General features: G+C 36.9%; 1 protein-coding gene across 1 annotated transcript in view; it reads left to right on the forward strand.

Moving 5' to 3' along the window:
• Positions 1 to 8,031, forward strand: part of SNX3 (sorting nexin 3) — a 35,024-nt gene extending 26,993 nt beyond the window's left edge. Inside the window, exons 3-4 of the mRNA XM_011360687.2 lie at positions 5,410 to 5,534; positions 6,971 to 8,031. Coding sequence (XP_011358989.1) covers positions 5,410 to 5,534; positions 6,971 to 7,076 — 231 coding nt within the window. The 3' untranslated portion in view covers positions 7,077 to 8,031. The remainder of the gene's footprint in view (positions 1 to 5,409; positions 5,535 to 6,970) is intronic.
• The last annotated feature ends 8,047 nt before the right edge of the window (positions 8,032 to 16,078 follow it).

Raw genomic sequence — 16,078 nt, forward strand, 5'->3', positions numbered from 1 at the left:
TGTCATTTATCTTTTTCAAGTAGTTCAATTTTTTTCTTATTTAATAGGAGATTGAGGAAGTCTTTGTAATTTTTCCTTCTCTTGTCTACTTTAATGGCCCAAATGAGGCCTTTGCTGATTCACCTTTGGATAACACTTACTTCTTAGAACTTTCTTGCTATTCCTTCCTTTTTCGCCTCATCTTCCTATTTCACCTTCCCCCTCCACACCATTTGCCAAGTTTCTCTTCCTCAATACATCTCATATGTCATTATATTTCCAGTATTTTTTTTTTTTACATTTTTTTTTATCATACATATATATATAACAAGTTTCTAAACCAGTACTTACCTTACTCTGTGTGAAACATGCTGCTACTCTTCAGGTTAGCTTTTCACATGATGGCCGTGATCTGTTAATGGGTTACTACCTGCAATTTGAAAATATTGTTATGTACCTTGGTAAGAGTTGACTTCTCTTAGAAGAAAATTTGGTGACTTTGGCTGCAAAATAAATTAGCATGATCTCATTCTAAAATCCCTGATTTCAGCCCTACATCAGAATAACATCAAAGGGCACAGCACGCTCAGAATGTTGAAGAGTTATTTTGTGACTATAGAAAAGAAATAGATATTGTAGGAGCCCTGAAGTAGATTAAGGCTAGCTTGTGCTTACTTCTGGAGCATAATAAGCTAGAAATAGAAGGAAAACTTCCTAAACCAGATAAATGTGGCTTGATTCAAGAGCAGCATGCACAGATCATAGCATTCCACCAAAAATGGAAAAACAGTTTTACTCATAAAATACTTATGAACAAAATGAGAAATATAAGACCTATAGGAAGAAAACTTTTAAAACTTCACTGAAAGGCAGAGAAGACCTTCTAGAAATACTACATTCCTGTTTTGGAATATTCACTTTTGTTATTCTATAAACATCTGAGAGCTCATTCTTTGTGTTCTGAGTTACAGATAGAGCTGTGAACAAATTAACATCTCCACTTGTATGGTTCTTACTTTCTGTTAGGTAAGTTGGGGTGGTGGTGAAGGGAAGGCAGAAAAAAATAGTAAGATATATAGTAAGATATGTAGTATACTCTAAAAAAAAACAAAATAAAGAGTGCCAATAGAGCTACCTATAGGACGGTCAAGGGAAGGCCTCACTTAGAGGTGGCATTTTAGCAGCAGACCTGATGGAAATAAGGCAGTATTTCCTAACTTATTTACAAATGCATAAAATTCTAATAGAGATATTAGTGGGGCCTTTATAAACTTTGAGATTCATATAGGAGCTTTAGAACCAGAGAAAGTTCAAGAACAGCCGGAAATTATTTTCAGTATATATCGAGCACCTGCAGACATCAGAACACATCTTAAGACTGTAGTAATTAAAACAATTTCGTATTGTTTTAGGGATGGGCAAATGAATGTAATAAAATTTAGAAGCTGACTCAAGTGTTTATTGGAAATTTAGTTCATAACAAAAATAACATTGTTGATCAGTGGAGAAAAGAATTTATATTCAACAAATTGGGTTGAAACGTTTGTCTCTCTATTTGGGAATAAAGATTTATAACTCGTATGTAAATTACAGATGTTTTAGTAATATAAATGTACAAAACAAGTTAGTAAAGTTTTGGATAACAAAGAAGTTTTTTATGACTACAGGAAAGAAGTGTCTTTTTCCTCCAGCTTTATTGAGATATAATTGACAAATAACATTATGTAAACTTAGGATATACAACATGATGATTTGATATATGTATGTATTGTGAAATGATTACCGCAATAAGGTTAGTTAATACATCCATCATTTCACATAGTTACCTTTGGTGGGGGATGAGAACATTTAAAATCTATTCTCTTGGCACCTATCCATTACAGTATTGTTAACTATCATCACTGTACTGTACATTAGATTCCCAGAACTTACTTATTTTATAACTGGAAGTTTGTACCCTGACAACGGTGGCTGCTGCTACTCCTCCTCCTCCTCTGTTTGAATTCAGCTTTTTTAGATTCTGCATATAAGTGGGATAATACAGCATTTGTCTTTCTCTGTCCGACTTATGCGAAGAAGTGTCTTGATGGGCTCTGGGCTTTGCACATGGCACACTGGAGTGTTTAATAAACATTTGGTGAATGTGTGTCACTTTTTCAATAACAGCTTTATTAACATATAATTCACATGCTATACTGTTCAGCCATTTAAATTGTAGAATTTAGTGGTTCTTAGTGTATGCACAAGGTTGTGCAACCGTCACTACAGCATTTTAGTACTGTATTTTTACTGTATTTATAGAGTATTAATTTAAATAATTAGTATTTTAGAGTATTTTAATCAATTCATGAAAGAAACCCCATCCCCGTCAGTAGTCACTACCAGTTTCTCTCCCAACCTCTCTTCAGCCAGCCCTAGATAACCATTAATCTACTTTCTCTGTGGATTTGCCTATTCTGGACATTGCATATAAATTGAACCATAGAAAATGTGGTCTGTTGTGTCTGGCTTCTTTCACTGAACATGTTTTCACGTTCATCTATTGAAACTTTAATCAGTACTTCATTTCTTTTTATTGTCAAATAATATTAACCACTTTTTATTCAGTTCAACGGTTGGTCGACATTTGGGTTGTTTCTACTTTTCGGCTATTATGATTAATGCTGCTATTTGTGTACAGGGTTTTTTGGACATATGTTTTCATTTCTCTTAGGTATATATTATATATGTAGGAGTAGATTTGCTTGGTCATATGAGAACTCTGTTGAACTTTTAAGGAAGTGCCAGGCTGTTTTCCAAAGCAACTGTACCATTTTTACATTGCCAAGATCTATGAAGGTTCCACTTCTTTCCACATCTTCACCAACACTTAACTGTTATCTGTCTTTATTATCGCTATCCCAGTGTGTACAGTGTGGTATCTATCTTATCATGATTTGATTCTCATTTCCCTGATGGCTAATATTGTTGATCATCCTTTTATGTCTTATCATAAGGTCATTTATATAGCTTCTTTGGTGAAATTTTTTTTCAGATCCTTTGCCCATTTATTTGAGTTTTTTGTCTTTTTATTATTGAGTCGTATATAGAATATCTCTTACAAGTCCCATGTCAGTTATATGATTTGCAAAACTCTTCTCCCATTCTGTGGATGAATTTTCATTTTCTTAATGGTGCCCTTTGAAGCACAGTACTTCTTCATTTTTAACATTAAGCCAGTTAAATATCTTGGGAATTTAACTTATCTGAAAGTTGTGCTTATATTACAGTATTGCTAAGAACAATCAAGTTATTTTGTTTATATGTTAGTAATTTTAACTGTTATACTAGGCTGGAAATAGGTGACATTTATTGTGTTTATTGGTCATTATAGTTAAATCTTTTAACTTTTATTTTAGTTTGTTTCGGCTTTCATTATATTATACTAGCCAGATATCCTCATGTCAACTTCTTGCTCCACATGCACACATGTGTCTTCAGATTCATGACTTTTAAATTAGTATAAAAATTCAAACTAAGTCTTTTCATTTTGCTTAAGCAAAAACAATTTGATGTTGAAGAAGATCTTTGGAATCTCAGCTGGACAAGCCATTCATGATTTTTGTATATCTCTAATCCTGTTGCCTACAATACCACCTCACCATCCATTTCACTGACTATTTTCAGTATTTTGTTAGGAAGAATATATTTCTACAGATAATAATACATAGTAATCTCTAATCTTAAATTTTATGCTAAATCGTACCCTGAATTAATGGTAATCATTTATTTAATGCATTGGTTCTAGATTCCTTTTTTGTAATAGTTTTATATCTAGAGATGTTCTTCCCTGTCCATCAGATAGCAATTCTACTATAACTCAGTTGTCATGATCTCTGTTTCTCAGTTGCAAGGTCTTTGCACTTTTTAACGCTCAACTTCACAAATACATAGTAGAGAGATTCAAGAATGCTAAAGCAAACTATGAAGACTTTTTAAATGTCTTAATCATTGGTCATCTGAGGAGGGTAGATCTAGGAAAGAATTATAAAGTTTATGTTCGGCATTTGATTTTGTGTTTCTTTTTGCTGTTATTTTGTTTTTTCGCTAATCTGTATGAAGTAGTGTTCTTTCCCTTTTTTGCCCTGTTGAATTATTGTTTTAGGATAACTCTTAGTTATAGAAACTCTGGATCAAAGATTTAAAGTTTTACCTCTTTTAGAATATGTTAATTTGAATTACTGGTGTTTACTGTTTATATTTCTCCTTGTTTGAATTGTTTGCTCACATGATTTTCTCTATTTGGGTAGAAGATAAGATTCTAGCTAAGTGGTTGGTTGGTTGAGCTTCGGTTATATGCCCAGCTTTCATTAAAATAACCAGAAGCCTAAGACAGGGTCCTTGACTTGAAGGCATTAATAGGCTAGATCAGCAGTTCTCCTCGGGGGCAGTTTTGTCCCTGAGAAGGCATCTGACAATGTTGGAGACATTTTTTAAATTGTTATAACTAGAGGTGCTGCTGGTGGTATCTAGTGTGTAGAGGCCTGGGATTCTGTTAAGTATGCTACAGTACACAAGAAAGCCTCCTCCCCTTGCTGCCAATACAAAGAATTATGTGGTTCAAAATATTAATAGTGCCATAGTTGAAAAACCCTAGGATAGAGAAACCAAACTAACCTGTGAAATAAATAGCTAGGTGCTATGTATGTTCAATTCAAACAAATATTTGAGGCTCTAAACAATTCCTAAAGAGGGATATAGTATAAGTTGACCCTAGAGGATAGTTAAGCTTCGAATGGGAAAATTTGAGATGTTCCTATAGTGTGGGATGGAAGAAATAAAGGTCTTTGAGGAAAGACAGAATAGTGGCTTTGGGAGAAAAGTAACATGTTTCTTAGCCTAGGAAATAGAAAAGTGGCGGTAAGTAGTTGATTATTTTGTCATCACCTCAGACATAAGTAGGGAAGACTTTATGCAGATGGCATGAGATGGAAGAAATTGACCACAGAATTTTTATCTGCTCATGTCAGAACATTGTTAATACTTTATTTCTTCACCGAATTGAGAGTTGATTTTGATTTCTATGGTTTCCATTGCAATAAAGCATTGTCTACAACAAGGGGCATCAAAACTGTCTGAGGAGCATGGTAACCTTTATTTCAGTATTGCTTTAATGTTTTCTCTATATACCTGTGCTTTGCTAAGAAGTCCAGGAAAAATGATAATTAAACTTTGGGCTCTGCCATGGAAGAGCTTTGCTCTGCATTTGGTTATCTTGCCTCCAAAATGTTGAATATTTTTCAGTGTGTTTTTTACTGATTCCCTTTTATATTTAAGCGGGTTTTACAGTGGTTTTGCTCTCATAATGAGGCTATATCTCTTCTTCACGTACTCTATAAATGTTAACTCAGTCAGCATGTTCAAGAACTTTATTTTCTTACGTTGTTTTAGGTTGTGGTTCCCCCGCTCCCTGGGAAAGCATTTTTGCGTCAACTCCCTTTTAGAGGAGATGATGGAATATTTGATGACAATTTTATTGAAGAAAGGAAGCAAGGGCTGGAGCAGTTTATAAACAAGTAAGTGCTTTCTTTTCCCGGGGTGTAAGAGTAAACAGCATTCTAAGACTACCTCATATGACTACTAGTGATTTAGATTTTAAGCTAAACTTTAATATTGCTTTCCCTATGGGCCTTTTTGAACTTCTTATATTATTTAAACAAAGTAAAAGTATATAACAAGTTAAATATCATGTGATAAATATTAACACACTTGAGTGATTGAAGTGAGTGTCTTTCTGTTGACCTAAGTTTTGTATTTGTTTCTCTTGGTTAATTTATGCAAATTACATTGAAAATTACAGCATTTAAAAAATACAGTTTTACTTATGATTCTTCCTGATTTAAGGTATGTTCAAGTATGAACATCAAACTTACAATACACTTTAAATCATTTTGTTTGATTGCAGATTGGTGGTATTATCAACATGTCTTATAAAGGTGCACATTTAAAATTTTCATGGCAAAATGGTTTTTTTTGGAAATGTAAGAAGACTTGGGATTGTTTATCTTTTACTTTAGAAACTCAAGCTCAAAGCAACATTTCTAGCTTTAAATTTTATTTCCATTTGAAATGTAGCCATTTTTTAAAAATCAAATAGGGAGAATTATGCCAGGAATGGGTTCACTATAATTATGTATTGGCCTTAAGTTCAACCAAATAAGGTGAAATCCTAGAGAAAATGATTGCATGAGCTATTTATTAGAAGCAGTTTAATTTTTATCTAGTGGTTTGAAGATCTGTGAGTGGTAGTAAACAGGGAAAGTTATACAAAGGTAGTAAACAGGGTAGTATACAAAGCCTTTAACTTTTAGTTATCTACTGTAGCACGCAAAATCACTGTCTCTTTATAAACATACTTGCCTTTCCTTTTGGAGAAGGCATTGCTAGATTAGATGTTTTTAAGTTCTGAAATAGAAGTCTGTTTGCCCAGTCTGATCTTGGGTTTAGTCAGATGGAAACCTTTATTAGCAAGCAATCCTTCCCCACCACCAAAAAAAAACCTGTACATTTTTTTTTGTGCCTGTTTCTTAGTGTTTTGAGCTTTTGTTGAACTTCAGTGTATTTCTAACTCTAATCCTATATCTTTTCCTTCTTTAAAATGAATTCTTAGTTTCAGGACATATTTCACTTTTAATATTAAAATTAATTTAGGTTTCTTATGAATATACCAACTAATATGTGAAGAAGTTAATTGGGTACATATGCCAGAAGCAGTGCAAAGGTAGTCATTAGATGTTTTCTTCATCATGCTTGTGAACCAAAGGGAAAATTTACTGTAAGTTGATAGAGTATAGACCCTTATGGACAGTCTAAAATAACATTTATTATTACTGAATTGTACTTGCTTCCTAACCTTAAAATATGTGTGTTTGACCGCCCCCCCCCCGCCCCCACACACACCCCCATACACTTTTAGAAAATATTGGACTTAATTTGTATTTTTTATTCCTAGGGTCGCTGGTCATCCTTTGGCACAGAATGAACGTTGTCTTCACATGTTTTTACAGGATGAAATAATAGATAAAAGCTATACTCCATCTAAAATAAGGCATGCTTGAAATTTGGCAAGAAGAGGCAAAAAAACTTTCCGTGACTATTATTGATTCATATGCACCAATGAAGAAGTTCTAACTAACTTTTAGCATGCTGCACAGAAACTGGTATAACATGCCTTCCATATACTAACACTCATATGCTCTGTTTTGTTTTGGCAGTTGACAAGAATTTAATTTGCTTTAGTGAAAATCCCTCATTCTAGCCTTTCTATATAATAGCTCTTCCTTGCTCTTTTAATGTGGTATACACGATAGCTTCACAAACCTGTTACCAGTATAATCTGCAGTGTCCTAACTAAAGTTACTGACTTGGTCTTATCTGCACAGTTTTTGTGTCATGTTTGCTTCTTGAATCTGATAAACCAGAATATTTCTCTTATCCCCTTTTTAATATACGATGTCACTTGACCTAATTTATGTGTAGGAGCACTACACCATCCGTTTCCAGCACCCTACATGTAAGATACACACTTGTGTGCAGAAAGTATATCCCTTCAGGCTTGTAATACCCTTCACATGGAAGATCAGTGAGGGAAATCTTTATATTCTGTATAAAAACAAAATCAAATTTATATACTAAAATCATTTGTCTAAAAAATTTAAGTTGTTTTCAAATAAAAATAAAAATGCATTTCTGATATGCACTGATTGTGTTGCCTCTGGCTTTTCTTTTCTCCCTTTATGGCTTTCCTACTTAACTTACTTGTTGAGAGGGATTATTTACTAATTATATACTTCTTATTCCTGTAACTCCATTCCTCTTTAAACAGTGGTGATATCAAATATGCCACCACTCTTTGAATGGGGTATTTTCTTTAAACAACAAAAAAAGGGATGTACTAAAAAAAGCATTCCTTAAGGCTTATTGAGTCGTTATGAAGCACTTTGTGTATTTGAAAAATGCTTTATAATCTCAAGTCATTCTTTGTAAAAGGCCTTTTAAGATAAGTCAAAACCATGCCTCATGTTTTTTAGAAGAATTTTTTTTGGTAGCTCATCTGAGTGACTTGCTTAAACAAACTTAGCCAAGGTGTAATAACCCTTTTCTTAGTCAACGGATTCATGCTTTCTCTCTAATTTGGCTTGGGATAGTGGCACACTTGATCCTCTTTAACCAAGGGAGAAGGGCACAATGTTCTAGCCTGACTCGTATAAATGATAAGAAACCAGAAAATGCATGACTGACTCCTTGCTGCTTAACCTGTGTTGTGACCAGAACTTTGCAGCAAGAATGTGAGTTCTAGTTTAAATCTGCACAACATCTGGTGCTTTGAGAACCGACCCACTGAGACCTAGAGTTAAACCCCAAAGTAAGGAAAGTTTGTCCTCCCACACTAGTGTGTCACCTAGAGACAGGTCAATCCATCTGAGAGAAAACCATCTTAGGTCTTGGGCAAACTAGAATGTTCACCAGACAGATTGGAAATTACAGGAAGAAGTCAGAGCTATGCTGTAACGCCTTAGTATTTCACAATTCCATAATACTGGATCTTTCAGTTACTATAAATTAAGGCACGAAGCTGAACGACATGAATCGAATTTCAGTGAGCTAGAGAAGTAAAATCAAAAGCTGTTTGTTTTTGGTATGCAGAATAGGGTAATGGTGACCCTCCTAAACAGAACAATTCCTCTATCGCAGTAATTCTCAACCAGGGATGACTTTGTCCCCCAAGGAACATTTGGCAATGTCTCTAGACATTTTTTGCCTGTCGCAACCGGAGAACCACTGGAAACTAGTGGGCAGAAGAAGTTAGAGATGCTGTTAAACCTACAATGCAGAGGACAGCTTCCTACAGCAGAAAAAATGTCAGTAGTACCAATGTTTCCACTGTGGAATTCTTTTGATTTTGATCATCTATAGATGAGAGAATAATGTGGTATAGAATGGGTTCTACTGGCCAGCTTACTTGTAGCCTCTACAGTGTCCTAGGGGCAGGCGTGTTCTCGGAAAGCTGAAGGTTTTAAGTTAGGGGAAAAGTTGCTTACTCCAGATAATGTTTTTTTTGCCTAATATAGGGAAAATAGTTTTCAGTGTTATCTCAGGGAATTGAAACCATGGTCCATGTTAAAGCTACACCTTTAACCCTATAAAGTAAAAATGCAGGTGCCATTAACCGTGACCACATAAAAGGATATTCTAGAATCCCTAAATAGTCTACCTAAAAGAATAGAAGTTAATTTGGCAGTGGGTTATGCAGCAAGAGTCGCAGGCTCTGTGTCTCCTCAGTAAGTAAGTGCCATGTCTCAACTGCCGCTTGTAAAGGGTGGGACCTTTAGTAACTTATAGTTGTTGAGTTCTAAATGTGAAATCCATAGAACAGCAATGTCTGCAATATGTAAAGGCTTAGTAATAGTTCTCCTATGGCAGTGGTAATCATAGATACAGTAGTAGTCACAGCAAATGGTGCCACTAAACCCAAGGCAGTTCTTAGGTTTATGTGGTATTTCGCTGCTTGGAGGTTCTGCCATTGTGACCCTCAGTAGTGATGATGACCTCTGGTGGCAGGGTGCAGGGGAGCATCTCCTTATATCCTGTGGATTTTTAACTCTGCTCTCTCGTTATGGGCCACTCTAGATTAAAAATCCTTGTCCTGTTGCCTCAGCTTTGTTTTGGTTACAGGAGTGAGGATGAATATAGCCAATGAAAGGAGGAGGCCTCTGGGCCTTTATAGATAAGATTTGTTTGAAATGTGGATGGACAGATAGCTTAGTGCACTGCCTGGCATATGGATTAACTGCTCAGTCGGTGCTAGCTGTGATTATTACAATATGCAAGTATTTAGACAGGGAAATGAATTAGAAACTGTTTTAAGAAGTTAGAGTATAAGTCTTCCTCAGTAGTTCCACTGTCACAGAACCTCCCTATGAAGAATATAATATTCTTTACAGATGAGAATGTGCAAGCTTAAGTAACATGCTGAAAGTTACCTAGGATGTGATGGCCCCAAAGTAAGGGTGTCTGGCTCTTCTCGTGGACAGTGCCTGTGACTTGGCACCCAGCCTTTATTTTGGTGCTCAATAAATTTATTGAATGAATGAAAGGGTGAATTTTCAGTAACATTTCCTACGTCCTATAGGCTGAACATGAGTGATTAAATGGCTAGATTTGGTTTTGTTTTTTCATTTGATTTTAAGTGTAGGTATAAGAGCACTTTGGGACATGAAGAGCTTGCCAATCAGATGTCTTATTTTCCTAAGCTTAACTGTGCACCACAATTACTCTCTAAGACTGAGTCCGAGATTTTTTTTTTTTTTTTTACAGCTTCCCAAATAATTTGGAAAAAGCCAGATTTGAGCACTTAGCCTAGGAGGCCCTTTGATTTCCAGGAATTTGGCCAGATTTTATCTTGGGTACTTTAAGCTGGCTACTTGTCATTACAAAAAAGAAATTGGGAAATTGAGAAAAAGTCAGAACTTATCAGATCTTGAGAAATTACTTTTGTAAATCTCGATTTACAATAAGTGAAGTTTGCCTATTCTAACCTTGCTAAGAAAATAAGGCTGTCACTTGGAGGCCAGGAAAATTTATTCAAAAGCACAAAAGGAAGTTTGGAGGTGCTGGGGAACACCTCACCACAGATGCTTTTTACAGTTAGGTGAATGCTGTAAGTAGAAGTGACCCAGTAAAACAGCACTAAGCAATTTTATGTGTGCAAAGTGTTGACATAGATAAGATATTAAACACACAGTCCCTTTTCTCAAGAAACTCAGCCTTGCTGGAACAGTGTCACGAAAAGACTCAATGGATAGCACAGCCAGACAGGAAACATGGCCAGTGTGAGAACAAGGGACGCAGGCGACACGGGAGTTCAGATGGAGGGAAGGGAATAGCCATTCAAAATAAAGGGGGCTCCCACTTTCAGCTCTGACGTGTAAAGAGCTCAAAAGTTGGCACCCTTGTCCTTACAACAAGAAAAAGCTGGAGAAACCAAAAATGAATGACTTTTTGACCCATCAGAGAACTGAGGTTGCAGGGCAAACCAGCACCCCAAAACTTGAAGAGACAGGCTCATCTAGGGAGATAGTCAAAATCCGTTTACCTGGAGCAAGAAACTGCTGGAGCGATAATTTACATGATAACCTTACATGGTAATATTGATGAATTGCCCAGAGCATGAGTGTGAGCTAGCACATGAGAAACTTCTGGAGACCACAGTCTTGGAGGGGGCCCCCACGCCATTTACCTCCGGGAACGCTACCAGGTGTCCACAGTGAATATCAAGAAAGATCCCTGGCAGGGAGAGGAGTCATCATTGTGAAATATACCCAGAACATTCTTTATTACAAAAGTATTCTCTGGGAGTAAAAGACTGCCAGAGCCTTATCCCAGCTTGGGGAAGGGCATTCTTCCCATACCAGCCCCTGAAGCCTACCTGTCTCACCTAAGGGGGAAAAGAGCCATAGTCGACAGGGATTAAGACTAAGAAAATAGATTGGTAATGCTTCGGGCATTGAGGAAGGAGCAGAGGGGGAAAGCTATACCACCTGGGAAACACTTGTGATGGTCACAGGCTCTCTAAAACACTGAGATTTGATCTGGAGATTAGAATGTCCCCTCCCCCCAACCTTACCACCACACCACCAGGGCTCCAGTATAATCATGGTGGATTACAGCTGAAAGCTGCAAGACTTGAGGAATAATTAGAGGAAACCAAAGTTAAGACAGAGACAAAAGCAAAAACTCTAGAAGAATTTGAAGCTTCTGGTGCCTATAACTACAACAAACATTAAACACAGGCCACTTCCTAGCCAAATAAATCTTCACATGTAAGGCCTTTTTACCTCAGTTTCTATTATCCAATGCAACATGTCTGGCATTCAACAAAAAATTACAAGGCATACTAAAAGGCAAGAAAAAAAACAGTCTGAGGAAATAATAGTAATCAGAACCAGACAGATATGACAGAATTGTTGGAATTATCAAACAGGAAATTTTAATAACTATGGTTAATACGTTAGAGATTTTAATGGAAAAAGATAACATACAAGAGCAGAAAGGTAATATAATCAGAAACAGAAACCAAAAGCAAAAGGAAATAAGCAAATGACAGAAATTAAAATCACCAAAATGAAGTGAAGAATGCCTTCATGCTCATCGGGAGACTCAACATAGTTTAGGAGAGATTGGGTAAATCTGAAGATAGAGCCATAGAAACTCCCCAAACTGAAATGCAGAGAGAGCAACAGAAAAAACATCCAAAAGCTGTAGGATCATTTCAAAAATTTTAACATAGGTGTAATGGAAATACCAGAAGAAAAAGAGAACAGAGCAAAAGAAATAATTGAAGTAATAATGGCTAAGAATGTTTCAAAATTAAAGATACCAAACAACAGATCCAGGAAGCTGAGAGAACACCAAGCAGGATAAATTCAAAAAACAAGATTCAAAAAACAACAACACAGGCATATCATATTCTAACTGCAGAACCCAAACGCCAATAGAAAATCTTAAGCCAGAGGGAAAGAGTAAAATGAAAGATTGTAGGTTTGACGGTTTTTAGACACCTTTTATCAGTAGTCATTAGGCCAGAGGTGGTGATATTTTATAACACCCAGGTTCTTAATCCGGAGTTTGAATTTAGATGGGGAAAAGATTGCATTTTTATACTTAGTATTCTCTAGGTGAAATTTAGTATTTCTTCCATTATGAATTTAGAAACAAACAGTAATAGTATAAGCAGAACTTGTGAATGCCACCAATTAAAAATTGCAAATATGTTGTATCATATTTGTTGCAGACTTTGAAACAATACACTCACTACTTGAAAATTATTGTAATTATTAGATGAGCCCTAAGATCTTGTTTAATATGTTAAAGAGAGGCACCAGTTTTAGAATATAATAAATGCATTTCAATAAATTGGTTTCCTTTGTAATCCTATGTGTTTTTATTGTATGCTTTTATGAATATCTAAGTAGGGATCTTTGGTACAAAACGGGTTAAAAACCCCAATGTAACAAATTCTAAACGCTCGTGCTACAGAGTGTGGTTTGGATGCGCCCTGAGTCTGCATGGTATGGAGCAGATTTACTCTGCTGTTCCACTGTGTGCATGAGGAGGAGGAGGGAGAGGGAAACGGAGACTGGAAAACAACCATCCTGTCTCTTGAGTGCTTAGGTTTCAGCCTGGGCTCTTTATATATATAATCTCATTTAATTCTCATAACAGCCCTATGGGGTGGGTATTCTCCCCATTTTACCAAGAGAAGAACTGACAGCTTAAATAATTTGCCCAAGGTCGCACAACCAGTAAGCAGTGAAATGGATTCAAACCCAGGTCTTTCTGATTCTAAAATCTGTGCCCATATGAGACTGGAGCGTTGGCAGGCCAGGGCCCATGCGAGAACATCACCCTGCCAGCTGGTGCCTGCAGACCCTGGTGTGCTGGGGCCTCTGGCCTCCTGGCATTGATGCCCCCAGTACGTGCACAGTTGCCTTGACACCAGTGTCATTATCAAAGAGACCAACGCAAGCAGAGACTCATTTTCTTGATCCAAAGGAAAGTTAAACATTTAAGAGAATCTGGTTATAAAACTGGAATGGCCATCCCTGCCTGGCAGATGTAAACACTGCAGCCTTGTCATTACTTAGCTTTCTCGGTACATTTCCTTTTCTTTCTAGCTAGATTATACTTTAATCCAGTTGTTTTCATGTTCAGTAAATCCAAACCATGTTTAACCGGTTTATTCATTGGAGAGTCTCTGAGGTGAAGAAAGTTTTGTCCTTTCAACTGCATTGGGGATTTGCTGTCTTCTTTCTGCAAAGGGATTTTCCTAGACCTGTAATCTGAACACTTTGACCTGTGGGGGTGTTTTTTCCCACTATGAGCAAATTTGTGAGGCTTGACCCTTTGTGTGCTGTGGAGCAGACACAATGCCCTTCTGTGAACGTCTTCTCCTGAGGACGGTAGTAATTGATGTTAGGAATGTTAATCATTTGACTATCACTTCTTCACAGCCTGACTGCCCCTGACCACTGCAGCTGCCCCCGCTTGCCTCAGCTACATGCCTCAGAATGGACCCACCGTTCTGTGACAGCATTCTAGAGGAGTGTGTTCTTGAGCATTTTGAGAATTAACAGTCTCACTTAAACTGAAGTGAACTGGTCTTAGACAACAGTCTGTGTTGGTGAAATGACAGGTCCTCATACACATTGTCTGGCGGGAGGATAAAGTGGCACAACTTCTATGGAAGGCAATTTAGCGATATCTACCAAAACTCTAAGCCCAGGAGTTCACTTCTAGGAATTTATCTCATAGACATACTTTCTGTTTTGAGAAATGATATTTATAGAATACAATATTTTCTCTAATTATTAAATGAATATCTCTGAAAGATTATGTAAGAAACAGGTAACATTAGTTGCCTGGTCGAGGAGACTGGGAAGCCCAAAAACAAAGGAGAGAGGAAAAAATTTCACTGTATACTCTTTTAAAAAATATTTTGTTTTGGAATAATTTTAGATTTACAGAAAAGTTGTGAAGATAGTATAAAGAGTTCTCATATACCCCCTCAAGCCAGTTGCTGCTCATGTTGACATCTTAGGTGATCATGATATTATGTCAAAACTAAAAAACTAGCATTGGTACACTACTATTAAGTAAACTCCAAACTTTATTTGACTTTCACCGACTTTTCTACTAATATCCTTTTTCTGTTCCAGGAACCAATGCAGGAGACTTTATTTCATTTAGTTGTCATATCTTTCCAGTCTCCTTGGGTCTTTGGAACTTTTTGAATTTTACATCATATGACTACTAACTAGTCAAAAAATAAGTAAATTTTTTTAAAGAATTAGATTTACAGAGTCGTAGGATAGAAGAACTGTATAAGGGATCTTAGAAGAAATCCAATCCAAGCCTCTCATTTTTCAGACACAGGAAAAGACTTGTCCAAGGGCCTCCCCTAACAGCGGACCCAGAGCCCAGATTAGAAACCAAGGGGGCGAGGTGGGGGTGGGGAGTCCTGAGGCGTAGTAGAGGATAAGCTTTAAAGCCACCCAGGCTTGGGTTCAAATCCCAGCTCTGTGTCCTTGGGCCAATATGTATTGTTTTATCTCTGAATTTCTTCACTGAATGTGATGTTTTAAGATTCAACCATGTTGTTGTGGGTTGTGTGTTTGCTTAAAAGACCAAAGAAACAAAAAACAGTTATTTGAGAAAGTAGTCAGAATTCCTAAGAATTTGTCGAGAAAGGTGTATTTTTCCATCCTCATCTCTACTTCTTGTGCTGAAATGTGACACCGCTGACCAGACTCTACCTTCCTGGGAACGCTGGAGCACCCTGAGTCCTCAGGCCCAGGTACTGCCGAAGGGGAAGCCCTGGGAAGGAACACCCAGGGACAAAAGCCCTCTGAGACACCGTCGTTCCCCAGTGAGAGGAAATAAGAAGAAAAGTAAGCTCCCAAGACATACTCTACATTAAGAAGCAGAGGACTGATCTTTTTATACGGACTGCAAAATAAAGCTATAGAAACTGGAGAAAGAGCTGAGCTCTGGGTTCAGAGCAGCTATGTGACCTTGGTGAACATCACTCTCCTGTCTGGGCCTCCAGCATAAAATAACGGAGTGGAATGTAATTATATGGGTATCTCACATATTTTAGACCATCAATATATATCAGTGTCTCTCTTATACTTCTAAATTTAATTCTGTAATATGGTTTGCCCTTTTCACCCACAAAACATATCTTTGTTAAACCTATAGGCAAAGATGTTCTTTCAGCTATCGTAGAGGGGGAAATATTCAAATAAGAATATCCAATAGAGATTCGCAATTCTCTGAGTGTCAGCATGCAAACTGCTGTAAGAAACCTGACTTCTTTATAAAACAGTGACAGAACAAGATGTGTTTTGACAAGACTATAAAGCTACCTGTTCTGTTGTTCCCATCCCCCAAAATTGTAAAGGGACAAGCATGTTCCTATAAAATACGTTTGCCTGTGTATATGTGTGTATGATGGTGATGGTGATGGTGATGGTGAAGGTGATGGTGAAGGTGATGGTGA

The sequence above is a fragment of the Pteropus vampyrus genome, unplaced genomic scaffold, assembly GCF_000151845.1.
Source record: "Pteropus vampyrus isolate Shadow unplaced genomic scaffold, Pvam_2.0 Scaffold58, whole genome shotgun sequence".
Taxonomy (NCBI): domain Eukaryota; kingdom Metazoa; phylum Chordata; class Mammalia; order Chiroptera; family Pteropodidae; genus Pteropus; species Pteropus vampyrus.